General features: G+C 45.3%; 1 protein-coding gene across 1 annotated transcript in view; it reads right to left on the bottom strand.

Moving 5' to 3' along the window:
* The window catches only part of TECTA (tectorin alpha), a 114,727-nt gene that overhangs the window by 40,460 nt on the left and 46,648 nt on the right, over positions 1-27,619 (bottom strand). Inside the window, exon 12 of the mRNA XM_059676794.1 lies at positions 14,732-14,931. Within this exon, the coding sequence (XP_059532777.1) occupies positions 14,732-14,931 (200 nt within the window). The remainder of the gene's footprint in view (positions 1-14,731; positions 14,932-27,619) is intronic.

Genomic DNA, 27,619 nt, shown 5'->3' with positions numbered 1-27,619 from the left:
GGGTAGCAATACTTATATCTGGCAAAATAGACTTTAAAACTAAGGTTATAGTAAGAGACCAAGAAGGAAAGCACATAACAATAAAGGGAGCCATGCAACAAGAGGATATAACCCTTGTAAACATGTATGCACCCAAAATAGGAGCACCTAAATATGTAAAAGCAAATCTTGATGGACATAAGGGAGAGACTGACAGGGACTATACTAGTAACTAACAGTAGGGGGTTTTAACACACCCTTTGACATCAATGGATAGTTCTTCCAGACAGAACATCAACAAGGAGATGGCAGCCTTAAATGAGACACTGGATTGAATGAATTTAATTTATATCTTCAAGCCATTTCACCCCAAAGCAGGCAGAATATACACTCTTCTCAAGTGTACCTGGGACAATTTCTAATATAGACCACATGTTAGACACAAAACAAGTCTCAATAAATTTAAGAAGATTGAAATCATATCAAGCATCTTCTGTGACCATATGCTATGAAACTCAAAATCAATCACAAGAAGAAAACTGGAAAAAGCACATAAAGACATGGAGGCTAAATAACATGTTACTAAACCAAGAATGGGTTAACTATGAGATCAAGGAAGAAACCAGATGATACCTTGAGACAAATGAAAATGAAAACATGACAACCCAAAAATCTGTGGGACACAACAAAAACAGTCCTAAGAAGGAAATTCATAGCATTATAGGCCTATCTCAAGAAACAAAACAAACAAGCAAAAAACTCAAATAAACAATGTCACTTTTACACTTAAGGGAACTTGAAGAACAACAGCAAACAAAGCCTAGAGTGAGTAGAAGGAAGGAAATAATAAATATCAAAGCAGAAATAAATGAAATGGAGTCTAAAAAAATATAAATGATGAATGAAACCAAGAGCTGGTTCTTTGAAAAGATAAACAAGATTGACAAACTTTTAACCAGACTCATCAAGAGAAAAAAAAGAAATAAAATCAGAAATGAAAGAGGAGAAATAACAACTGACACCAAAGATATGCAAAGGATTGTGAGAAAATACTGTGAACAACTATATGCCAACAGGTGCTCAGGGTGAAATGGACAAATTCCTAGAAACATACAATCTTCCAAAACTAAATCAGGAAGAATCAGAAAATCTGAAGAGTCAGGTTACAACTAGTGAAAATGAAGCAGTAATCAAAAACTCCCAACAAACAAAAGTGTGGGGCTGGATGACTTTAAAGGTGAATTTTATCAAACATTCAAAGAATTAAAACCAGTCTTTTTTGCATTGGCTGGTGTGGCTCAATGGTTGGAGTGTCAGCTCATGCACCCAGGGGTCACTAGTTTGATTCCCAGTTAAGGGCATGTGCCTGGGTTGCAGGTTTGCTCCATGCCCCCAGTTGAGGTGCATGTGGGAGGCAACCGGCTGATGTGTGTGTGTGTCTTTCTCACATTGTTGTTTCTCTCCCTCTCCCTCTGAAAAGCAATGGGAAAAAAATCCTTAGGTGAGAATTCACACACACACACACACAAACACACACACACACACACACACACACACACACAATGCAAAAAAACCTATTCTCAAACCATTCCAAAAAATTCAAGAGTGGGAAATCCTACAAAGCTCATTCTATGAAGCCAGCCTTATCCTAATTACAAAACTAGATAAAACATGACAAAGAAGAACATTGTAGGGCAATATTCCTGATGAGAATAGATGCTAAAATCCCAGGGATTCAAGTTTGTTAAAATATTTGCAAATCAAGATACCAATGGCATATTTCACAGAAGTAGAGCAAATATTCCAAAAATTTATATGGAACCCCAAAAGACCCCAAATAGCAACAGTGATCTTGAAAATGGAGAACAAAGTTGGAGGAATCATGCTGTCTTATCAAACAACACTACCAGGCCATAGTAATCAAAAGGGCATGGTACTGGCATAAAAACAGACCTATTATTGATCAGTGGAAGAATACAGAGATCCCAGAAATAACCCACAACTTTATCGTCAATTAATACTTGACAAAGGAGACAAAATCATACAATGGGGTAAAGACAGTCTATTCAATAACTGGTATTGGGAAAATTGGACATATATGTGAAAAAAAGAGAGATTAGATAACTTTCTTACACCACACACAAGAATAAACTAAAAATGGATTAAAGACTTAAATATTTGACTCAAAATTATAAAAATACTAAAAGAAAACATAGGCAGTAAAATTTCAGATATTTCTAGTAGCAATATGTTTTTCTGATAAATCTCTTTGGGCAAAGGAAACAGAATAAAAATAAACAAATAGGACTACATCAAACTAAAAAGTTTTTGCACAGCAAAGGAAACCATCAACAAAATGAAAAGACAACCCACTGAATGAGAGAACATATTTGCCAATGATACATCCAATAAGGTGTTAACATCCAAAATTTATAAAGAACTTATAAAACTCAATACCAAAAAACAATCCAATTAAAAAATGGGCAAAGGACCTGAATAGTCAGTCACTTCTCTAAACAGGGCAGACAGATGCCAATAGACCTATGAAAAGATGCTCAGTGTCATTAATCATAAGAGAGATGCAAATCAAAACCACAATGAGATATCACCTCACACTGATCACAAAGGCTGTCATCAATAAATTAACAAACAGCAAGTGTTGGTGAGGATGTGGAAAAAAGGGAACACTTGTGCACTGTGGATGAGAATGCAGACTGGTGCAGCCATTGGTGCAGTATGGAGGTTCCTCAAAAAATAAAAAAATGGGTCTGGCTGGTGTATCTCCGTGGGTTAGAGCACTGTCCCATGCACTGGAAGATCATGGGTTCAATTCCTGGTCAAGGCATGTACCTGGGTTGTAGATTTGACCTCTGGACCTGGTCAGGGTGTATGTGGGAGGCAACCAAACAATGTGTCTCATCTCTTTCATCTCTCTCTCTCTCTCTCTCTCTCTCTCTCTCTCTCTCTCTCTCTCTCTCTCTCCTCCCCCCACCTCTCCCTCCCTCCCTTCTGCTCTCTCCAAAATCAATGAAAAAAATATCCTCGGGTGAGGCTAAAATAAAATTAAAAATGGAACTGCCTTTTGACCCAGCAATTCCACTTCTGGGAAGTTATCTGAAGAACCCAAAACACTATTCAAAAGAAGATAAGAATCCATGCCCCCTGTGTTCACTGCAGTGTTCTTTACAGTGGCCAACATTTGGAAGCAGCCCAAGTGCCCGTCAGTACATGAGTGGCTAAAAGAGCTGTGGTACCTGTACACAATGGAATATTGCTTGGCCATAAAAAGAAGAACATACTATCTTTTGCAACAGCATGGATAGGTCTGGAGACCATTGTGCTAAGTGAAATAAGCCAGTCAGAGAAAGACAAGTACCACATGATTTCAGTCACATGTGGAATTTAATAAACACACTGAAATAACCAGCAAAATGGAGACAAACTCATAGATGAAGAGCAGGCCAACAGCTCTGTTGGGGTGTGTGTGTTTGGTGGGTGGAGGGATTGAGGAGAGAGAGAGAGAGAGAGAGAGAGAGAGAGAGAGAGAGAGAGAGAGGTGGACAACAGTGTAGTGATTGCGGGGGAAGGGAGTGGTTGGAAGTTGTAGAAGGAATGGTGGTGGAGGGGAGATAAGTGGTGATGGAAAAATAGAATAAAGAGAAAAAATAAAAGGAATTCCTTTAAAAATTCTAAAAAAGAAAAAAGAAAAAATATGAACTAAACTAACCGCTCCAATGAACTTAACTAATTGCTCCAATCAAAGACAAGAGGTGGCTGAATTGATAACAATACAAGACCCAAGTATATGCTATCTACATCTACCTACTTCAGACCAAAAAACACAAACAGCCTAAGGTAACGAGATGAAAAACAATTTCATGCAAATGAAAATAAATCAAAACCTGGGATAGCAATACTTATATCAGACAAAATATACTTTACAGGGTGTAATGAGACAAAGGAAGACATTTATTAATTATAAAGGATCAATAAAACAAACATACAATTCTTGTAACATTTATACACCCAGTGTAGATGTACAAAAATATATAAAGCAAATATTGATGGACATAAAGGGAGAGATCCACAGTAGGAGACTTTAACACCCCATTGGCATCAATGGATAGATCATCCGGACAGAAAATTGACAAGGAACCAGAAGCCTCAAATGACACATTAGGCCAGATGGACTTAATTGAAATGTTTAGAACCTTTCGTCCCTACACAGTAGAATATACATTCTTTTCCAAGTGCACATGAAACATTTTCCAGAGAAGACCACATGTTTGGCTACATAAATAAATTTAAGAAGATTAAAATCATATCAAGCATTTTCTCTAACCACAGTTATATGAAAGTAGAAATCAATTAAAAGAAAAAAACTGATAAACACACAAACACGTGGACTCTAAATAACATGTTACTAAGCCAGTGATGGCGAACCTTTTGAGCTCAGCGTGTCAGCATTTTGAAAAACCCTAACTTAACTCTGGTGCCGTGTCACATATAGAAATTTTTTGATATTTGCAATAATAGTAAAACAAAGGCTTATATTTTTGATATTTATTTTATATATTTAAATGCCATTTAACAAAGAAAAACCAACCAAAAAAATGAGTTCACATGTCACCTCTGACACTCGTGTCATAGGTTCGCCATCACTGTATTAAACCATGAGTAGGTTAACAATGAGATCAGGGAAGAAATAAAAAGATACCTTGAGACAAATGAAAATGGAAACTCTACAACTCAAAATTTATGGGACAGAGTGAAAGCAATCCCAAGAGGGAAATTCAAGCATCGCGAGCCTACTTTAAGAAACAATAACATTTCAAATATAAAATCTAAACTTACACAAAAAGGAAATGGAGAAAGAACAACAAAGCCCACAGTGAGTTGAAGAAAAAAAAGTATAAAGACCAGAATGAAAATAAACAAAATAGTATAAAGAAACAATACAAAGTATCAGTGAAACCAAGAACTGATTCTTTGAAAAGATAAACAAAATTGATAAACCTTTAGCCAGACTTATCAAGAAAAAAGGAGAAAAGACCCAAGTAAATAAAATCAGAAATGAAAGAGGAGAAATAACACTGACATAACAGAAATTCAAAGGATTGTAAGAAAATATCATGAAAAACAACATGCCAACAAATTAAACAATCTGGAAAAAATAGATAAATTCCTAAAAACATGCAATCTTCCAAAACTGAATAAAGAAGAAAAAGGAAATCTGAACAGCACAAATACAACTAATGAAATCAAAGCAGTAAAACAGTAAATTAAAAAAAACACACCCAAAAACAAAAACAAAATAACCTTTTCAAGAAAGAAACTCCTGGACCAGGTGGCTTCACAGGCAAATTTTACCAAAGACTCAAGAAAGAACTTACACCCATCTTTCTCAAACTATTCAAAAATATTCAAGAGGGAAAACACCCAAGGTCATTGTATGAGGCCAGCATTATCTGAATTCTAAAACCAGATAAAGACACCACAAAAAAAGGAAATTACAGGCCAATATCCCCGAGGAACATACATGCAAAAATCCTCAACAAAATATTAGCACACCAAGTTCAGCAATACATTATAAAGATCATTTATTACTGGGATACAAGGTTGGCACAATATCCAAAAATTAATTAACGTGTTATATCTCATAAACAAAATGAAAGTTAAAAATCCTTTGATCATATCAATAGATGCAGAAAAAACATCAGATAAAACACAGCACCCATTTATTATAAAAATTCTCAGCAAAGTGGAACTAAAGGGAACGTACCTCAAAATAATAAAAGCCGTATATGACAAAACCACAGCTAACATCGTACTCAACAGGAAAAGCAGTGTTTTACTCAAGATCAGGAAGGAGATCGTGTCCACTATGACCACTCTAGTTCAACATAGTTTCGGGAGTTCTAGTCACAACAATCAGATGAAGGAGAAGATGGAAGGCCTCCAAACTCGGAAGGAAGAAGTGAAACTGTGATTATTGCAGAGGACATGATACCGACATATAGAACCCTAAAGATCCCCCAAACTACTAGAAGTGAGAAATAAACTGAGTAGATTAGCAGGATATAAAATAAATATTCAGAAATTGGCTGCATTTTAATATACCAATAATGAACTGTCAGAAAGGGAAGTTAAGTAAACAATCCCATTTACAATTGCATTAAAAATACCTATGAATAAATTTAACCAAAGAGGTAAAAGATCTGTCCTCAGAAAATTATGAGACACTGAAGAAAGAAACTGAAGAAGACCCAAATAAATGGGAGGATGTACCATGCTCATGAATATGAAGAAATAACATCATTAAAATATACATAGTACCTGAAGAAATCTATCGATTCAATGCAATTCCTATTTAATACAATGGCATCTTTCATAGAACTAGAACAAATCATTTTAAAATTTATATGAAACCACAAAAGATCCTGAATAGCTACAGCAATCTTGAGAAAGAAGAACAAAGGTAGAGTTATCATGCTACCTGATATCAAAATATACTATGAGGTCATAATAATAAAAAAGTATGGTACTGGCATAAAAACAGACATATAGATCAATGGAACAAAAGAGAGATTCCAGAAATAAACCCACACTTATATAGTCAAATCATATTTAAGAAAGGTGGCAAGGACATACCGCACAATAAGGTAAAGACAGTCTATTCAATAAATAGTACTGGGAAAATTGAACAAAAACATGCAAAAAAATAGGTAAAACTAGACCACCTTTTACACCATATAAAAGAATAAACTCAAAATGTATTAAAGACTTAAATGTAATACTCAAAGCCATAACACTCCTGGAAGACAACATTGGCAGTAAAACCTCTGACGTTTCTCTTAGCAATAATTTTTCTGATATATCTTCTTGGGTAAGGAAAACAAAACAAAAGATAAACAAATGGGACTACATCAAACTACAAAGCTTTTGCGTAGCAAAGAAAACCAACAACAAAACGAAAAGACAGCCCACTAACTGGGAGAAGATATTTGCCAATGACACATCTAATAAGGGCTTAATATTCAGAATTCATTTTTTAAAAAGCCCGTGCACCTGGTGAGTGTGGCTCAGTGTTGAGCACTGACGCATGAACCAGGAGGTCACAGTTCGATTCCCGGTCCGGGAGCATGCCCGGGTTGTGGATCCGGTCCCCAGTGGGGGACATCTAGGAGGTAGCCGATCAATGATTTGCTCTCATTATTGATGTTTCTATTTCTTTCCCCTCTCCCTTCCTCTCTCTGAAATCAGTAAAAACATATTAAAAAAACAAAACACTCATGCAACTCAACATCAAGAACACAAACAATCCAATTAAAAAATAGGCAGAGGGCCTGAATAGACACTTCTCTAAAGAGGATATACATAGGCCAATAGACAAATGAAAAAATGTTCATGACTAATCATCAGAAAAACGCAAATTGAAACCAAAATGAGCTATCACCTCACACCTGTCAAAATGGCTATCACCAACAAATTAACAAACAACAAGTTCTGGCGAGGATGTAGAGAAAAGGAAACCCTCGTGCACTGTTGGTGGGAATGCAGATTGGTGCAGCCACTACAAAAAACTATGTGGGTTCTTTAAAAATTAAAGTCAAAACTGCCTTCTGACCCAGCAATTCCAGTTCTGCATATATATCGAAGAAACCCAAATCACTAATGTGAAAGAATATGTGCATCCCTTTGTTCACTGCAGCATTATTCACAACTAGAGGCCCGGTGCACGAAATTCATGCATGGGGGTGTCCCTCAGCCTGGCCTGCATCCTCTCCAATCCAGGACCCCTTGGACATCCCTCTCACAATACTGGACCGCTGGCTCCTTACCACTCTCCTGCCTGCCTGATCACTCCTAACCACTTTGCCTGCCTGCTTGATTACCCTTAACCCCTCTGCCTGCCTGATTGCCCCTAACCACTCTGCCTGCCTGCCTGATCATTCCTAACCACCTCTGCCTTCCTGGCCTGATTGCCCCTAACTGCTCCCCTGACAGCCTGATAGCCCCTAACCACCTCTACCTCAGCCCCCGCACCCATGACCCAGGTTTCCCTCCTCTGGCCAACCGCAGGCAACCAGGACCTGCTCTTCCCTCCCGCTGGCTGGCTTCAGGCCCCCGGGACACCCAGTGGCTTCATCCAGCCTGGTCGTAGCCGCCTGGGACTGCAGGCAGCTTTGCCCAGCCTGGCTGCAGCTGTAGGTGCCCAAGACCACAGGCGCCTTCACCTGGGCCCCAGCTTTGTCAGGAAGGATGTCCGGAAGATGTCTGGTCTAATTAGCATAGTACCCTTTTATTAGTATAGATACTACAAACTATAGTAATCAAAACAGCATAATACTGGCATTAAACAGATACATAAAACAATAAAAGAGACTAGAGAACCCGAAAATAAACCCATGCCTATATGGTAAATTAATTTATGACAAAGTAGGCAAGAATATACAATGGGGTAAAAACAGTCTGTTTAATAAAGGGTGTTAGGGAAACTGGACAGATACATGGAAAAAATGAAACTGTCCACTTTCTTTCACCACATGCAAGAATAGAATCAAAATAGATTAGACTTAAATGTAAGCTCGATACCATAAAACTCCCAGAAGAAGCATAGGCAGTAAAACCTTTTATATTGCTCTTAGTAATATTTTTTTTAGATATTCTCCCTCGCTAAGGGAAACAAAAGAAACAACAAACAAATGCAACTACATCAAACTAAAAGTTTCTGGACAACAAAGAAACTATCAACGAAACAAAAAGACAACCTACTTAGTTGGAGAAGATATCCGCCAATCATATATTCAATAAGGATTTGTATGGAGATCTCATTCAACTTATCACCAAAAACACAAACAATTCGATTCAAAATTGGACAAAGGAGTGAACAGACATTTCTCCAAAGAGGACAAACAGATAGCCATTAGACGTATGGAAGATGCTCCATGTCACTAACCATTGGAGAGATGCAAATTAAAATCACAGTAAGATATCCCCTCATACTTGTCAAAGGGTTATCATCAATGAATCAACAAATAGTAAGTGTTGGCGAGGGTGTGGAGGAAAGAGAACCCACGTGTGCTTTGGTGTGATTGTAAATTGGTATAGTCTCTGGAAAACAGTATGGAGTTTCCTTTAAAAATTAAAAATAAAACTACCATGTAATCCAGAAATTCCACTTCTGTGTCACTGTCAAAAAATCCCAGATGCTAATTCAAAAAGATGCGGCTTCCCGAGTGTCACTGCAGCATTCTTCACAACAGCCAAGAGATGGACGCAACCTAAGTGTCCACTGATAGAAAAATGGTGCCTATACAGTATGCAATGGAAAATAGTTGATCAGAAAAAGCAATGAAATCTTACCATTTGTGACAACAGGGTTGGGCCTACAGGTATTATGCTAAGTGAACTATGGCAGACAGAGAAAGACAATTACCACATGATTTCACTTATATGTAGAAGCTAAAACACCCATAATGAACAAAGAAAGCAGAAACAAACTCACAGATACAGAGAACAAACTGATGGTTGCCAGACAGGAGGGGTATTTTGGGGCTGGTGAAAAAGATTAAGAAATTAAGAAGTACAATTGGCAGTTACAAAATAGTCACAGGGTTGTAAAGTACAGGCAATCTTATCTAATAAAAGAGCAATATGCAAATTAACCATTAATCCCTCACTTTGTCATAAAGATGGTGGCAGCCACGGAGCTGGAGTGAGCAGGAGGCTTAGGTTTCCCCTGGCGATGGAGGAAGCCAAGCTTCCCACCTGCCCTGGCTAGTCCTGAGCTCCACTCAAGGCTACAAAGTTTCAATTATAGAAGATAAATAAATCCCAGATACCTGCTTCCAGCCCTCGGCATGGCCAGCCTGAAAACGGCCATCAGCTCCTCACCCAGGCTGGTCAGGCACCCCAGCGGAACCCCCACCCTGATCCGGGACACCCTGCAGGGCAAACCAGCTGGCCCCCACCCATGCACCAGGCCTCTATCCTATATAATAAAAAGGGTAATATGCAAATTGACCCTAACAGCAGAACGACTGGGAATGACTGGTCACTATGACACACACTGACCACCAGGGGACAGATGCTCAATGCAAGAGCTGCCCCCTGGTGGTCAGTGTGCTCCCACAGGGGAAGCTCTGCTCAGCCACAAGCCAGGCTGACGGCTGCCAGTATAGTGGTGGTGGTGGGAGCCTCTCCTGCCTCAGCAGCAATAAGGATGTCTGACTGCAGTTTAGGCCTGCTCCCCGCTGGCAAGTTGACATTCCTTGAGGGCTGCCGGGCTGCCAGAGGGATGTGTGATTGCCAGCTTAGGCCCGATCCCCCGGGGATCGGTCCTAAGCCAGCAGGTGGACATCCCTGGAGGGGTCCCAGACTGCGAGAGGGCACAGGCCGGGCTGAGGGACCCTGCCGAGTGCACAAATTTTTGTGTACCGGGCCTCTAGTAATATTAATATTATAATATCTACGTATGGTGTCAGGTGGATGCAAGACTTAGTGAGGGGTCACATTGTAAGTTACGTAAATGTCCAAGCACTGTGCCACACATCTGCAAGCAATACAATATTGAATGTCAACTGTAACTAATGTTCAATAATCTGTAGGGCACTTGTTAAGATTAAATTAAATATGTGAAGCACAGTTCCCGACAGAGCAGGCACTGGGTAAACCTCAGCTGCGGCTGTGACAGGACAAGGTGCACATGCTCTCTCATGTGAGGATTCAGTTGTGGTTATAACATACCTGCAACAAAGGCAGCTTCCGGGGCAGCTTATATTTGTATTCTTCCCAAGTGAGTGGCCTTCTGAGAGACAGTGTTCTTTGGTAGTGTCTGTGCTCTTCACCTTCCTCTTGTGCTAGTCCGAGAATCCCAGAGAACCCTTGGAAATTGCCATGATTGTCCAGGTGGGTGCAGGATACGGTCCTGACTAGCAGGATACGGTCCTGACTAGCAGGATACGGTCCTGACTAGCAGGACAGGGCCCAGAGACTGGGCACACTGCACCAACTCACTTTACCAACACAGTGCTGCACAGAGATGTGCTCGTCGTATGCGTAGGCCTCCCTTCTGTCTGGCTGCTGTTTTCTAAGTCTATGACACAGACTTATCAAAACTCTGGATGTCAGCTACAGGGAGGACTCAGATTCGAGGGTAAACAGATACAGGACATCTTCCAAGACACTTGTCCTCAATTCACTTCAAGATGCCATTGCTGATAACTTTATTTATTTATTTATTAAAATATATTTTTATTGATTTTTTACAGAGAGAAAGGGAGATAGATAGAAAGTCAGAAACATCGATGAGAGAGAAACATAGATCAGCTGCCTCCTGCACACCCCCTACTGGGGATGTGCCCACAACCAAGGTACATGCCCTTGATTGGAATTGAACCTGGGACCCTTCAGTCCGCAGGCTGACGCTCCATCCACTGAGCCAAACCGGTTAGGGCCATTGCTGATAACTTTAATGCTCAAAGTTAGGTCATTCCTGGACCCACGTCTTCCCTCCTTCCAAATCCGTAGAATATTCTAGGGCCCAGCTGCCTCCGATTGGCAGAATAACTGAGTGGATGGCCTGGGCTCTTTCTGATAAAAAGTCAAACAGTGCATGCATGGAAAGAAAAATAACCTGCTGCACGTGGGTCTGATGAGGGTAAGTGCTCGTCCACAGGAGAGTGAGGTGGAGACATGGGACCCCAGTACCGTGACCACCACGGCCCTGCTCCCCAGCTCAACCAGACTCAGCAGCTGTGGCCAGGGGACCTCCCTCCATGCTAACGGCTGGCCATGCTCTCTCTCTTCATTTCCAAAGAAATCTGCGGAATCAACAAGCCTCCAAGTCTGTTTGAACTGAGACAAGTAAATGTGGATCATTTGTTTTGTGAGTTAGCAGGTATAAGTTATTGTGGAAACTCACTAACTTCCTGATGAAAAGCAGTGAGTACTGTTTATAGTACTAACTAGAGGCTCGGTGCACAAAATTCTGCGCTTGGGGCTGGGGGGTCCCCTCAGCCCAGCCTGCTCCCTCTTGCAGTCCGGGAGCCCTCACTCCTTACTGCCTGGTTCACTGTTCCTTAATGCTGCCGTGGAGGCAGGAGAGGCTCCCGCTACCGCCGCTGCACTCGCCAGCTGTGAGCCTGGCTTCTGGCTGAGCTGTGCTCCCCCTGTGGGAGTGCACTGACCACCAGGGGACAGCTCCTGCGTTGAGTGTCTGCCCCCTGGTGGTCAGTGAGCATCATAGTGACTGGTTGTTCTGGTTGTTCTGCCCTAATGGTCACTTAGGCTTTTATTATATAGACTAGTGGCCCAGTGCATGAAATTCATGCACATTAAAAGAGAATTAATTAGAGGAAATATTTTAATATTGCTATTTGCCCTTTCTCTATGATAGAAGGGTCAGAGATGAAAGAAAATTAGTAAAATGTATATAAAATCTCCCTCCTGTAAGAGTCTGGGGTGCACCGTGGGCAGGGGGCACAGCCTGAGGTCCCCCAGTCTGGCACTGGGGAGGAGGGCACAGCCTGAGATCCTCTGTCAAGCCCCACCGGGCGAGGGTTGTGGCCTGAGGTCTCCTGGCAAGCCCTGCCAGGCTGGGGGCACGGCCTGAGGTCCCCTGTCAAGCCCTGTGGGGCAGAGAGCGTGGCCTGAAGTCCCTCGCCCTGGCCAGGTGCCATGCAGCCTCAGGTCCCTGCTGTTCGGTTGTGACGTTATGGCATCCTGGCTAATTTGCATATTCCTCCATTATGTAGATAGCTAGATAGCTGCCAAGAGCTATCCTACGAGTTCCAAGGGCTTTTATTCCCATCATTTCATTAGCACACCTTGATTTTTTATTTACAACATACTGCTCAGGATACCAGTTACTGAACTACGAGGCGCCATGTACCCGCAAGGCACCTGGCGTGGGTTCTTACACAGCGTCATCTCTGAGCAGGTATTAGTCACATTTCATAGACGCGGCAACTGAGGCCCAGAGTAATGACATGGGTCGTTCAATGTTCCCCACAAGCCACAGTTTAGCAGGATCAAACCCAAGGATCATTCCTTCGAGCACTGACACCAGGGTCCCTGCCGAGGGTGCAGGCAGGAGGCTCCAGCGGGGGAGGGGGGGCAGAGATAACACTGCGTTTTCAGGCTCGAGCTGGTTATTTCTTCTCCCAGGTTGTGAGAAATGGAATTTATTATTCTTATCTACCACATATTCTGCCTTTTCCTTTCAATTATCACTATTTCTAAGAGCTAACTGCAAAACCCACCTCTCCCAAGAAGTCATCTTTTGATTAGCTCTACTGTTTAACCCTGCTCTCCCCTGTCTTTCTAATACAACATTTAGGCAAATTTCCCACTGAAGGTGAAATTGAGGGCCACTTCAACATTTATTTCTTTTGCTTATTCCCAAAGTAAGTAAATTAGTTGTTCTCGAACAAGTCAATGCATCTTTACAAAAAGGAGATAATATTCATTTTTATCTAGTTTAGTTCCAAATCAGACATTTCAATTCAATTTGTAAATGCTATTACTTTTAATTTAAAATTGGTTAGTATTACTTTTCACTTGTAATTTTTTCTTGTCAAAGTTTTCTTGTTCTTTAAAGTGCATTTACTTTCCTCCCTGGAATAGATGTTACTAGTAAGTTCCTAAGGCAGGGAACATGCTTTATCATCCTAACAGCACCTCTAGCATAGGGATCTGCAAAGCGCCGATACTTGCTGTTGTTAGCTGCCTGCTCACCAGTGGGAGGCACTGATGGTGTCAGGTGGGTGAGATTCCCTGCGATGAACATTAGCGAGTTGTATAATGGCTGATCACTGGGTTGTACGCCTGAGACTAATGTAATATTACATGTCAACTGTAATAAAAATAAAATCTAATTCAGTGTAAAAATAAATAAGTAAAATTTATAAAGTACAAAGTAAACGATTTAGTGGGCGCCTATGTTCTACGAAGTGATACGCACAAAGGACACCTCCGGGAGCTGCACGCGTGCAAAGGCCAGATGTGGGGGCGTGGCCTTCGCAGTCCAGATGAGTCCCCGGGAACCCCTCCAGTCCAGATGAGTCCACGGGGAACCCCCCCGCCCCACCCCGGAGGAAAGGCGCCGCTTTCGCTTGCTCCTGTGGGGCCTCAATCGCCAGAAAAGGCAAAGCCACTCCGCCAGCCGCAGGCCCTCTTTCCCAGTTAAATATGTCCTCGGCTGAGGCCGCTGCCAGTGTGGGATCACAGCTGCCACCTCTCCAAGGGCTTCCGCAGCTCTCAAACCAAGGTCAGCGGGAGGGGAGACCAGGGGCCAGGGCAGCGGGAGAGAGGAGGGGTCCGGCCGCGGTCTCTGCCGAGAAGGGGGGACCGGCCTTAATGCATTTCCAAGCCCCATACTCCCCAGCGAGCAAGCGAGCGAGCGCCTCTGCGCCTGTGCGGACCCTCCCTGCAGATGCGCACCCCACTCCTCCAGCAAAGCGCGGAGGTCGGCCAACTGGGATCACCTTTTTTAAAATGTTTTCCCACTGATTTTTAGGGAGAGTGGAAGAGAGAGAAAGAGAGAAACATCCATGTGAGAGAAGCACATCGATTGGTTGCCTCCTGCGCAGGCTCCGGGCGGGGAGGGGGGGGGGTGGGGAGGAGCCTGCAACCGAGGTGCGCGCCCTTGACCGGATGATCAGGGCGAACCCGGGGCTCTACCCACGGAGCCACAGGGCCAGGGCGGAAGGGCCAGGGCGGGGCACCGGCGGCGGGGGCGGGCGCCCACCTCGTAGTATTTGCCGTCGGCGTAGCAGCCGCAGCTGTGCGGCAGGATGCAGCTCTTGCCGTTGAGCACGTAGCCCGCGTCGCACTGGCAGCCCTCCACGCAGTAGTGGTTGCAGTCGCTCTTGAGGCGGATGGCGGCGCAGCGCGGCTGGCACACGCTCACGCAGCTCTCGTAGTGGCTGTGGGGCGGGCAGGTGACGGCTGCAACGAAGGACAAGGCAGGGCCAGACAGTCAGGAACCGCGGGCCTCCCCGGCTCCCCGTCGGGGACGTGGAGGGCGCGCGGGGAGGAGAGTGCGCGCGACCGCCTTGCCCCATGACCGCCCTCTTTGCTTTTGGAAAGCCTCCGACTGAGGATCGCTTAAATAATGGGCCGGCGAGCAGGTGGAGGCAACCGGAGGGCCCTCACTTATCTTGTCCTCTGCTCAGCCTCTGATCTGCTCCTGTAAACCCACCCCCCGGCAGGCATCTCCGCTTCTGGCAGGCGCCCCGTCATTCCTGCCTGGGACCCTCACACTGCTCTCCCTCAGGCACGCTGCCTGCCCTCTCGGCCTACCCGCACCCAAGCCTTCATGGAGTTCCCCACTCAGCCAACGCTAACAACCCACCCTCATCTCAGAACTTCCATCCTAAGCCGACAGTTTATGATGGCGGGCCTCTGAGCGCCTTGGTTTCCGAGACGGCAAACGGACGTGTGTGCAGACCCCTGCCACCTCTGCGCTATGGGTTTCACCTGCACGCAGATGCTTTCATCGAAAGCAGTGAGGGTTCTGGCGAAGAGGGCGGCTCTGGAGCAGATGTGAGAGGCCACAGCTCCTCAGTCCGTAACACCTGCTCAGGACGTGTGCTTAGAGCAGTGCTGAGCCAGAAGTGTTCAGTAAGTGTTAGCCAGTCATTAAGACAGGCATGCTTAAGGGTTTTACGGGAACTTACTTTAATAGGTGCATATAGAAAGCACAACTACTAACATGTGAGAATTTCTACTCCATTCAAGGCCAACACTTGGCCTTGAATCCTGGTATTTGCATTGCTGCGTGATATGTTCCATGTGCTTGTGATGCTGCTGCAGTGAACATTCTTGTACATATATTTTCCCTCCTGAGTAAGTGAACCTGTACAATAAATTCCTGAAAGTGAAATTACTGGGTCAAAGGGTATGTACACTTAAATTCCCGACAGATGCCACTGCCGTGCCTTCTAAAGAGGCTGCGCTAGTCACCCTCCCCCAGCGCTGCAGGAGGAGGCCTGTTTCCCCACACTCGCCCTGACTGTTTATCACCAAATTTTCTGACCCTCGGAAATATGAAAAGTTCAATGCTGTGGCTACTAGGGATTGCATCCAGAATAAATGGAGAACTCTTCAAACTCAACAATAAAACAAACAAACAACCAGATTCAGAAGTGGGCACAGGACCTGAGCAGACATTTCTCCAAAGATATATGAATGAAGATATATGAATGACCAATAAGTACAGAAAATATGTCCCAGGTCACTAATGATCAGAGAAATACAAGCCAAAACTACAATGAGACCTTATACGCATTAGAATGGCTACTATTAACACAGGATAAAAACACGGTGGGGCATTTACACCAGGGAACACTACGCAGCTGTAAAAAGAGGGGCCTCCTACCTTCTGGGACAGCATGGAGGGGCCCAGAGAGCATCATGCTGAGTGATATAAGCCAGTCAGAGAAAGACAAGTATCACATGATCTCACTTATTTGTGGAATCTAATGAACAAAATAATTTTACCAACAAAATAAGACCCGAAGCCTTGAAGGCATGGAACAGACTGACACACCTTGATGTGGTGTTGCAGGGGTGAGAAGAGATAAACCAAAGAAGTTATATACTTACGAGAGGGCTGGTGCACGAAATTTGTGCATTCGGGGGCGGGGGAGGGAGGGAGTCCCTCAGCCCAGCCTGCACCCTCTCACAGTCCGGGAGCCCTCGGGGGATGTCCAACTGCTGGGGAGTGGGCCTAAGCCAGCAGTCGGACATCCTTCGTGCAGCTGCGGAGGCGGGAGAGGCTCTCGCCACTGCCGCTGTGCTCACCAGCGGTGAACCCGGCTTCTGGCTGAGCTGCACTCCCCCTATGGGAGCGCACTGACCACCAGGGGGCAGCTCCTGCATTGAGCATCTGTCCCCTAGTGGTCAGTGCACTTCATAGTGACTGGTCATTCCGCTGTTGGGCCGACACCAGCTCTCCGACATCCTCTTAGGGGTCCCAGATTGTGAGAGGGCGCAGGCCAGGCCCACGGATCCCACTGGTGCATGATTGGGGCTGGGAGGGACACGGGAGGTTGGCCAGCTGGGGAGGGACTGTAAGAGGGCCCCAGGGTGTGTCTGGACCATCTAGCTCAGTCCCTATTGGCTGCACCCCAGCAGCAAGCTAACCTACCAGTTGGAGTGTCTACCCCCTGGTGGTCAGTGCATGTCATAGTGACTGGTCAAATGGTTGACTGTCTGCCCCCTGGTGGTCAGTGCACGTCATAGCGTGAGGTTGAGCAGCCTTAACATATCATTAGCATATTATGCTTTGATTAGTTGAACGGATGACCAGATGACTGGACACTTAGCATATTAGGCTTTTATTATATAGGATATGCATAGCCCATTGACATGGGCAATAGGGGATGAAGACCTGGGGGTGGGTGGGTTGGGGCTGGGAGGATAGGGGGTAAAAGGGGGGGAAGGGGAGACATCTATAATACTATAAACAATAAAAAATACACATTAAAAAAACACAGGAAAATAGCAAGTGATGGCAAAGAGTGGAGAAATTACAACCCTTGTGCACTGTTGATGGAAAGTGAAATGGGGTCACTGCTGTGGAAAACACTGAGGCAGGTCCTCAAAAAATTAAAAATGGAAATTACCATATGATCCAATAATTCCACATCTAGGTATATACTAAAAATATTTGGAAAAAAGTATCTCAAAAAGATCTATGTTCAGCTATGTTCATAGCATTATTCAAAATAGCTAGAATGTAGAAGCAGCCCAAGTGCCCATCGATGAATGAATGGATAAACAGAATGTGGTATATGCATAAATAGAATATTAGTCAGCTTTGACAAGGAAGGGAGTTCTGCATTACACTACAACATCGATGAACCTTGTGGGCATTATACGAAGTGAAATAAGCTACTCATAAAAAGACAAATACTACATGATTCCACTCACATGTAGTATCTAAAGTACTCAAGTTCGCAGAGATAGCAATTCGAACACTGGTTACTGGGGGCTGGGAATGGAGAGCTATTGTTTAATGGGTGTGGAGTTGCAGTTTTGCAAGATGAAAAGAGCTCTGGAAACGGATGGTGGTGGTGGTCGCACACTATGGATGTACTTAAGGGCAGTGAAGTGTGCACTAGAAGTGCTTATATGCATAAGTTCTGTTGTATGTACTTTACCACAGTAAAAATGCTCTATCGGTTATATCCGTGTTCAGTGTGTAGTCCATCATCTTTTCATTGTTTATAACCCATTTGTGTGTCCTTTTCTGTTACTGTCTTTCAATGACCTTTGCACATTTTGTCTTATTAAGTTGTGAGATTCTTTATAAATTAAAATAGATGCTTGTCATTCCGTTGTTATTAAATGTTTTTCATTTGTCATTTGACTCTGCTTTTTCAGACACGTATTTGATTGTTTTTATGATGTTTTTGGCATGTAGAAATTTTAAAGTGGTCAAATTTATCAGGTTTTCCCTTATGGCTTTTGGTGTTTTGCTTAGAAAAGATTACCAAACCCAACCAAACAAAAACTCCTTTGTTTTTTCTAGTACTTTCATAACTTAAGTATTTTTTTTGTTTAATTTTGATTTTGTCTGAATTTTAATTTGGAGTGAAGGGTGAAGGAGGAATTTAGCTATTTTTCTCCAATGAGTTGAAATGCCACTTTATTTGATAGTAACTTCTCTTCAGTGTTTGGGCCTATTTCTATATTTCTTACCTTTTGACTGGCTGGTCTTTCTGTTCATGACTGAAGTTCTACAATATGTTTCAACAGCTGGGGAGAGATGCTACCGATTTAAAGATGCCCTTTATTGTTTCAAATGTGCTGGTCCCATTTCTGCCACTAGTCTATAAACTTCATATTTTATACTCCTGCTTCTCTCATGGCACCTCCACAATGCTAAGCACATGGCAGGAAGGTAATAAGCATTTGATTTTTAAAGACAAACTTTGAATTACGGATACTGATTTTCTCAACCCAATGAAGTAATGGGGGCTGAGAGGTGACAGCTCGACACCTGGACTTCCACGTGGTCACAGACGTGTCTCTTCCCAGGGCCAGGGGCTGGGTTGGCCTTTGTTCCCCGGTGGGCAGGGTGCATGGATTCCCTGAAGAACAAGGTCGTACAGCAGAATGGACAGGGCTTTGGAGTCGAAGTGGCCTGGTTTGAGCCCTGCTCTGCCGCCAGCAGGGCCACCCTGGGCAGGTTGCTCGCCCTCTCTAAACCTCTTTCCTCATCTGTAAAACGGGCGCAATAACATCTCCCTCGTCACGTAGTTACAAGATAAAGCGAGGCCCAATTTTCAAAGCTTCTGGAACGCTGCCGGGTGCTTGCGATACCTCCTCTTAGAGCAGTCACTGTTGGAGGAGCAGTGGTGGTTTTCCTTTAGTTAGTCAACAGAAGCTCACTGGGTCTGCAGAGAACTATGTCAGAAAACCCCTAGTTACCAGACTCTGCAACCAGGACTCTGAAGCAGCCACTGATGAAAGGGAAAATTTAATGATATTCAATTTTGATGACCACTGACCAGGCACCAGGCACGGGTGGCCCGGCACAGGAGACATCACCCCATGTAACGCCCACAGTGGCTGGCGGACACTGCCCACTCCTCATCCTCTAGACCAGTGGTCGGCAAACTGCGGCTCGCGAGCCACATGCGGCTCTTTGGCCCCTTGAGTGTGGCCACGAAGTTTCAATTGCACTGTGCATGTACACCCGCACGTGGTATTTTGTGGAAGAGCCACACTCAGGGGGCCGCAGTTTGCCAACCACTGCTCTAGACCAGCAGTTCTCAACCTTGGCTGCATATTAGAATCACCTGGGAATCTTTTTAAAATCCTGATTTCTGGGCGTCATCCTCCAGAAATTCTGTTTCTTTATTATGGGGTGAGGCCACAACATTAGTAACAAAGAAACAGAATTTCCAGAGGATGAGGCCCAGAAATCAGGATTTTAAAAAGAATCCCAACTGATTCTAATGTGCAGCCAAGGTTGAGAACCACTGGTCTAGACCAGTGATGGCGAACCTATGACACACGTATCAGAGGTGACACGCGAAATCATTGTTTTGGTTGATTTTTCTTTGTTAAATGGCAGTTAAATATATAAAATAAATATCAAAAATATAAATCTTTGTTTTACTATGGTTGCAAATATCAAGAAATTTCTATATGTGACACGGCACCAGAGTTAAGTTAGGGTTTTTCAAAATGCTGACACGCCGAGCTCGAAAGGTTCGCCATCACTGCTCTAGACTGTGCAACGCCTTCGGCACCAGGGGAGCCCCCAGTGCCCCAGCGCCCCAGCACCTGGGCCTGAGGGGCCGGGGAGAACACTGCCTCTGGGATGGAACCAGTACCAGCAGCTCCCCCACAGGGCTGCCGTGGGCAGTGCAGACACATAGAGCACTTAGAACAGTGCCTGGCACGTGGTCAGAGCTAAGTACCTGATCACCCATTGTTTTCACTGACTGTACTTTCACTCTCTAGTACTTTAAGTCCCCCATTTTATTTTATTTTATTTTTTAAAACATATTTTTATTGATTTCAGAGAGGAAGGAAGAGGGAGAGAGAGATAGAAATATCAATGAGGAGAAAGACTCATTGATCAGCTGCCTCCTGCACGCCCCACACTGGGGATCGAGCCCGCAACCTGGGCCTGGGCCCTGACCGGGAATCGAACCGTGGCCTCCTGGTATGTAGGTTGGTGCTCAACCACTGAGCCATGCCAGCTGGGCAAGTCCCCCATTTTAAGGCACTTGAAAGCATGACAGACTCAACTGAATGAATTTTAAAGAGAAGTTAGTAATTAAGACGATTTACTTCCCCTTCCTGTATGTTCCACTTGGGTTAATGCAGTCACAGACCAGGAACTGAGCAGGGACATCCATCTCCAGGCCTGCCACCAGCACCGGCCGCCTCCACCTGCCCCGTGAAGCCACGTGGTCTGACCTGTCCTCCCGAGAGCGCCTCTCCGATGGCACCTGGGAGTGTGGACGGGCCAGTTCTCAGGAGGATGCAGCGGGGAGGGGCATTCGTCCGCCTTTATTTCTCAGTGGTTGGATTTACATCAAATCTGGTTACAAACAAGGTTCTCAAGACAGTGTCTGCTCACTGATCTCTCAGACTGAACGGCTGAGCTGGGGCTCGATCTCACAGATTTTCTCTGCTTTTTAAGTTTGAAATGGAAAACTAAGCTGCCCCCAATGTGTCTACTCCCCATCCTCACCCACATACTGTCTTTGAATTATAATTTTGTCTCTTATTTCAGCTTTTCCTTGTGCCAGTCACTGCCACCATCTCTCCGGGTCCTCCTTTTCGGACATTCCCCCTGTCCTGGGGGCCAAGGAGGGGCAGGCTGGCCCTCTCGCAATGGGTGTTGGGAAGCAGACAGCGGGGACCGGGATGGGGTCCCAGGCCGAGGTGAGAACTCTGCGCTGTGGATCTTGGGCCCAGCTCTCCACGCTACATACCGAGGAGGCAACTGGAGTCGGACAAAACTTCAAGGAAGGGAAGAAAGGGGTGCTGGAAGGAGGGCAGAAGGACAGAAAAATGGTCTTCAGATTCTTCATGAAATCACCTCTCTAAACTGCTTCCTCATCCTGCACTATGCTTAGCCCTGTGGGCCCAAGCTCTGCAGAGGTAGGGAGACCTTCATCTCCAGAGGGAATGGCACATGGGCTTGCTAACTCATCCCTTTTCCTCCTCATAAGTGACAAAAATGAGACCCATATTGAAGAGGCGAGTCCCTGGCATCAGCCCCCTCAAGAACAATTCTTCCCATGACATCTGCTCCCTGAAGCTGGGAGCCATGGTGTGGCATACGCTGTGCCTGCGCCCACCGCAGCCATCCTGGAGAGCAGCTCAGCCTTGTGTGCCGGGCGCAGGGAAGGGGCTCCTTGCACTGGGTCTCAGGATGGAGCAGGCAGCGTCCTTAAAAACTCTTTCCCCGCGTGCACCCGTCCGAGGCCCCGGCACCACAGCCTGACGCTGACCCACGGCGGCTCCGGGGTTTATCCGGACCCTGGTTTTTTGTTGCCTATTTATTCTACTGAAGTCACAGAGGCCAATGAGTGTGACAGACACTCCTGGCATCATTACTCCAGCGCCTCACTCTGGGGCCAATTCTGGATGAAATGCTATTAACATATTTCTCTCCCTCTCCCCATTGCCTCCCACACGCTACATAAACCTCATTATGTGGAATATAAATGAACTGCGGGAGTATGAAACTATAACACTGTTCCTGGGTTTTCATCCAAATCTCCTTTTTCCAGAATGCAAAGGGAGTGTGTTCTCCGGGAACCAGGCTTATCACTTATTTAGAGCCCCATGCATCCAGCATCAATCTGTAGCCTTTTTTCACAGCTCGGTCTAGAAGGAAATCTGGGGCAGCTGGTGAGGCTGAGATGGGAAAACACACTAAGGCAGTTCACCCAAGACCGAGAGTGGTTTCTCCTCCAGCCCTTTTTCTAGTACAATGTGTTACATGAAGGCAAATTGTTTCAGTACATAGTATACCAGTACAGTGTATGGGCTGAGAGCATAAACTTTGGGGATAAAAAGGTCAAATTCAGACTTTGCCACTGAGATAGTATAACTTTAGGCAAGTTACATAATTCCTCAGAGTGTCGGGTTTTTGCCAACTAATTGGGTCACTGAAGAGAATAAATAAGATAATGCTGATGAAGTGTTCAGCACAGGGATTGGCTCAGAGCAAGCCATCTACACTAATAATAGAGAAAAATGGTAATTGGCGTACAACGCTACCCTTTTCATTGGCTAATCAGGGCTATATGCAAATTAACTGCCAACTAAGATTGGCAGTTAACTGCCAACAAGATGGCGGTTAATGTGCATATGTAGGCACAATGCAGGGAGGCGAAAGGGAAAGCAGGAAGAAGCCCCCTGCCACTGACAGTGATCAGAAACCCAGGGGAGAGCTAAGAGCTGGGGGGCAGGGCAAAGGCGGTCCTGGGGCCGCCTTTGCCCTGCCCCCCAGCCATGATTGGAGAATCAGGCGCCTTTTCCGCCCTGGCCAGTGATAGCAGGAAGTAGGGGTGGAGCCAGCGATGGGAGCTGGGCACAGTCGAAGCTGGCAGTCCCAGGAGCTAGGGGTCCCTTGCCTGGGCCTAAAGCGGAGCCCACGATCGCGGGGCCGCTGCAGCTGCGGGTCCCCGCTGCCCAGGCCAGACGCCTAGGCCAGAGGTGTTAGGCCTGGGCAGGGGCGGAGCCTGCAACCGCGGGGAGCTGGGGGTCCCCTGCCCAGGCCTGACACCTCTGCTGGAGGCCTCAGGCCTGGTCAAGGGGCCGATCCGGTGATTGGTGATCGGAGGGTGATGAGGGTCAACTCCTCTGGCCGAGGCATCAGGCCTGGGTGGGGGGCGGAGCCGGGGATTGGAGGGATATGATGGTCCCCTTGCCCAGGCCTGAAGCCTGGGACAGAGGCGTCAGGCTTGGGCCGGGGGTGGAGCAAGCGATCAGAGGGAGATGGGGGTCCCCTGCCCAGGCATGATTCCTGGGCCAGAGGCCTCAGGCCTGGGCGGGGGCCAGAGCCAGTGATCGAGGGGAGATGGGGGTCCCCTGTCCAAGCCTGACACCTCTGGCGGAGGCGTCAGGCCTGGGCAAGGGGCCGATCAGGCGATCGGAGGGTGATGGGGGTCTACGCCTCTGACCGAGGCATCAGGCCTGGGCAAGGGGCAGAGCCAGCAATTGGAGGGGTCTGGGGGTCCCCTGCCCAGGCCTGACACCTGGACCAGAGGCATCAGGCCTGGGCTGGGGGCAGAACCAGTGATGGGGGGAAATGAGGGTCCCCTGCCCAGGTCTGAAGCCTCTGTCAGAGGCATCAGGCCTGGGCCAGGGCCGATCCTGCGATTGGAGGGTGATGGGGGTCAACGCCTGAGGGCTCCCAGTATGTGAGAGGGGGCAGGCTGGGCTGAGGGACACCGCCCCCCCCATCCAGTGAACGAATTTCGTGCACCGGGCCCCTAGTTGATATAATAAGAATGCCATTTAGCACGCACAGAATGTGCAGCTGTGCTCTCAACGACCTCATGTTATCCTCCTGATGTTTCCGTAGCATAAAGGGTGTAGACAACGGCTTTATCACAGCATTATCAGGGAAGACTAAGAACCAGGGAGGAAGAGCGAAATGCTCCAAGGATAGAGAAAGGCTAGAATCCAGGGGCTCTCAGTCTGTTTCTAATGCTCTCAACACCTTGCTGTGTGTCATAAGCACAGAGTCTGATACATGACATATATGAATCAAATAGATAGAATAACACACTAGAGAAGGCCTAAATACTAATAGCACAACAATGGACCCATGGGGTAATAGAGCTAACTAACTAATTAACCTACTAACTAACTCTTTCCCTATCGGTCCTTTGTTAGAATTTGAAAAAAAATATAAATATTATTGATTTCAGAGAGGAAGGGAGAGGGAGAGAAAAATAGAAACATCAATGCTGAGAGAATCATTGATCACTGCCTCCTGTGCGCCTCTGACCTGGAATCGTGTGACCTCCTGGTTGATGCTCAACGACTGAGCCACACCGGCTGGGCATGCTCTGTGTTTTATATAAATAATTGGGTCAAGCTAGTGGAACAGGTAAATGCTGTGCTTGCTGCATCTCACGACCACATAAAAATTACAACTGAACTACAGAACAGCCATCATTCAGAACTTCCTGAAGTCCTACAATGTAAGGACATACAGAAGAAGCCACATCAAGACAGACAGACGGAGCTGGTCCCAAACCCACCTGTGGCAGATCAGAATCGGGATCCCCCCTGAGGAACGAGGAGCCCCAGTCCCACACCAGGCTCCAAGGCTCCAGTGCTGGGAAGAGAAGTCCCTGTAACTTCTGGCTGTGAAAACCAGCAGGGATTGTGACTGAGTGAGATAGAGGCTGCTGGAGTCCCAGGCAGTTTCTCTTAAAGGACTCACACATGGACTTACTGACCATCTCACTCCAAGCTCCAGCGCTGGGGCAGCAGCTTGGCAGGGACATAGGAGGAGGGACTGGACTGTCTGGTTTCAGGACGAGGACTGGAGTAGTTCTGTCCCAGACGTAAGTGCTGGCAGAGGCCGTTGTTCCTTTGCTGATCCCTCTCCCCACCCAGCCTGCACGCGCATTTGGGATCATATCTGAGTCTCCACTAACCAGGCGAAAGCTGTTTGTCCTGCCCTGGTGACTCCCTGAGACCTGATCCCACCCAACTTGCAGGTTCGCCCAACCTGCTCCGGGGGCCTTTCCTTACAAACAGGCTATGTTGGTTCATGTTGTGAGATTTTCCTAAAACCTCTCAAAGTTTCACAAACCCCAAACAAGCAGCATCTGGCCTCAGAATGCCCCATATGTCTTGATATGCAGCCCCCAGCCTGACTCTAGCTGCAGCCTCAGTTCACAGCTTATGCTCTCCAGGCACCTGCAAGCCCAGGACAAGTGGCAACCATCTGCAGATAACTTTATGGCTTATACCAAGTGGCTCCGAGCAGGGCACAGGCAGCAACCGACCTTGGCCTGCACCAGAGCCCCCACCTAGAGGCCCCAGAACCAACATAGGGTGGCTAGATTTAGACCACACCAGAGCACCACTTCCACAAATGATACACTCAGAGGGCAGCCACCAGAGCCCTACTGAAGTGAATCCTGCTTCATAGGGTCAGCCCCTACCCAGCTACTCCTCTGCTGTAGTCATGACCAGTCTTCACAAACAATCATCCTGAGCAACCAGCCAAGATCAACCAACCATAAATTACATCAGAAAGGTACTCACACCTACACAAGGGACACATCTGGAACACCTGGCCCAGGTGACCAGGGAGACTGTGCCACTGGGTTCCACAGGACACCTACTACATGAAGCCACTCTACCAAGAACAGGAGATGTAGCAGCTCTACCTAATGCATAGAAACACAGAGAGACAGTCAAAATGAGGAGACACAGAAACATGACCTAAATGAAAGAACGGAACAAAATTCCGGGGGGGGGGGGGAGAAACACTAAACAAAATAAAGACAAGCAATCTACCAGATGCAGAGTTCAAAACACAGGTTATAAGGGCGCTCAATGATCTAGAGAGAACTTCAGTAACAAAGAGATAGGAAACATAAAACTAGAGATAGAAAACATAAAAAGAACCAGTCAGAAATGAAAACTACAATAGCTGAAATGGAGAATACATTAGAGGGGATCAACAATAGATTAGATGAAGCAGAGACAGAATCAGCAATTTGGAAGAAAAGGTATCAGAATACTCCAATCAGAATGGCAAAACAGAAACTATAAAAAATAAAGAGGATGGCCCAGATGGTGTGGCTCAGTAGTTGAGCACTAACCCATGCATCAAGAGAGCACAGGTTTGATTCCAAGTCAGGGCACATGCCCGGGTTGCAGCCTTGATCCCTAACAGGGGGCATGCAAGAGGCAGCCGATCAATGATTCTCTCTCATCACAGATGTTTCTATCTACCTCTCTCCCTTCCTCTCTCTAAAATCAATAAATGCATATTTTAAAAAAACAGATGAGTATGGCTTAAGGGGCCTCTGGGACAACATCAATTGTACCAACATTTGCATCATAGGGGTCCCAGGAGAAGAGAGAGAGCAAAGAATTGTAAACCTATTTGAATAAATAATGATGAAAATCTTCCCTAGTATGGTAAAGAAAATAGACATATAAGCACAGGAAGTGTAGAGTCCCAAAATAGATGAACCCAAAGTTCCACACCAAGACACATCAAAATTAAAATGCCAAAGGTTAAAGACAAAGAGAGAATTCCAAAAACAGCAAGAGAACAGCAGTTAGTTACCTACAAGGGGCTTCCAACTTATCTCTCAACAGAAACTTTGCAGGCCAAAAGGGACTGGTACGAAATATTCAAAGTGAAGAGAAGCAATCGCGGTTACTCTGCCCAGCAAAGCGCTCATTTAGAACTGAGGGACAGGCAAAGAGCTACCCAGACACACCACTAAAAGAGCACATCACACCAAAACAGTATTACATGAAATGTTAAAGGGTCTTCTTTAAGAAGAGGAAGAAAAATATTAAAAATATGAATAATAAAATGGCAATAACTATATATCTGTAAACAATTACCTTAAATATAAAGATTAAATGCTCCAATAAAAAAACATAGGGTGGCTGAAGGGATAAGAAAACAAGACCCTTACATATGCTGCCTACAAGAGACCCACTTCAGATTAAAAGACTCACAGACGGAAAGTGAATGAATGTAAAATATATTTCACGCAAATGGAAACACAAGAAAAGCTCAGGGAGCAATACCTATACCAGACAAAACAGACTTTACAACAAAATCTATAAAAAGGGACAAAGAAGGACCAAGCAATTTCTCTTCTGGGTATTATATCCAAAAGAAACCCAAAACATCAATTCAAAAACATATGCATCCATAAGTTCATTGTAGTGTTATTTAAAATTGCCAAGATATAAAAGCAACCTAAGTGTCCATCAATAGATGAATGTCTAAAGAATAAATGGTGCATATATACAATGGATATAACGCTGCCCTAAAAGAGAATGAAATCTTACTATGTGCAACAACATGAATGGACCTACAGTGTATTACCCTGAAATAATTCAGACAGAGAAAGAAAAAAAAAACTAATATTTCACT

The sequence above is a fragment of the Myotis daubentonii genome, chromosome 19 (genome assembly GCF_963259705.1).
Source record: "Myotis daubentonii chromosome 19, mMyoDau2.1, whole genome shotgun sequence".
In the NCBI taxonomy this organism is placed as follows: domain Eukaryota; kingdom Metazoa; phylum Chordata; class Mammalia; order Chiroptera; family Vespertilionidae; genus Myotis; species Myotis daubentonii.
Note: the sequence above shows the minus strand (reverse complement) of the source record. Positions and strands in the feature narration are given on the sequence as shown.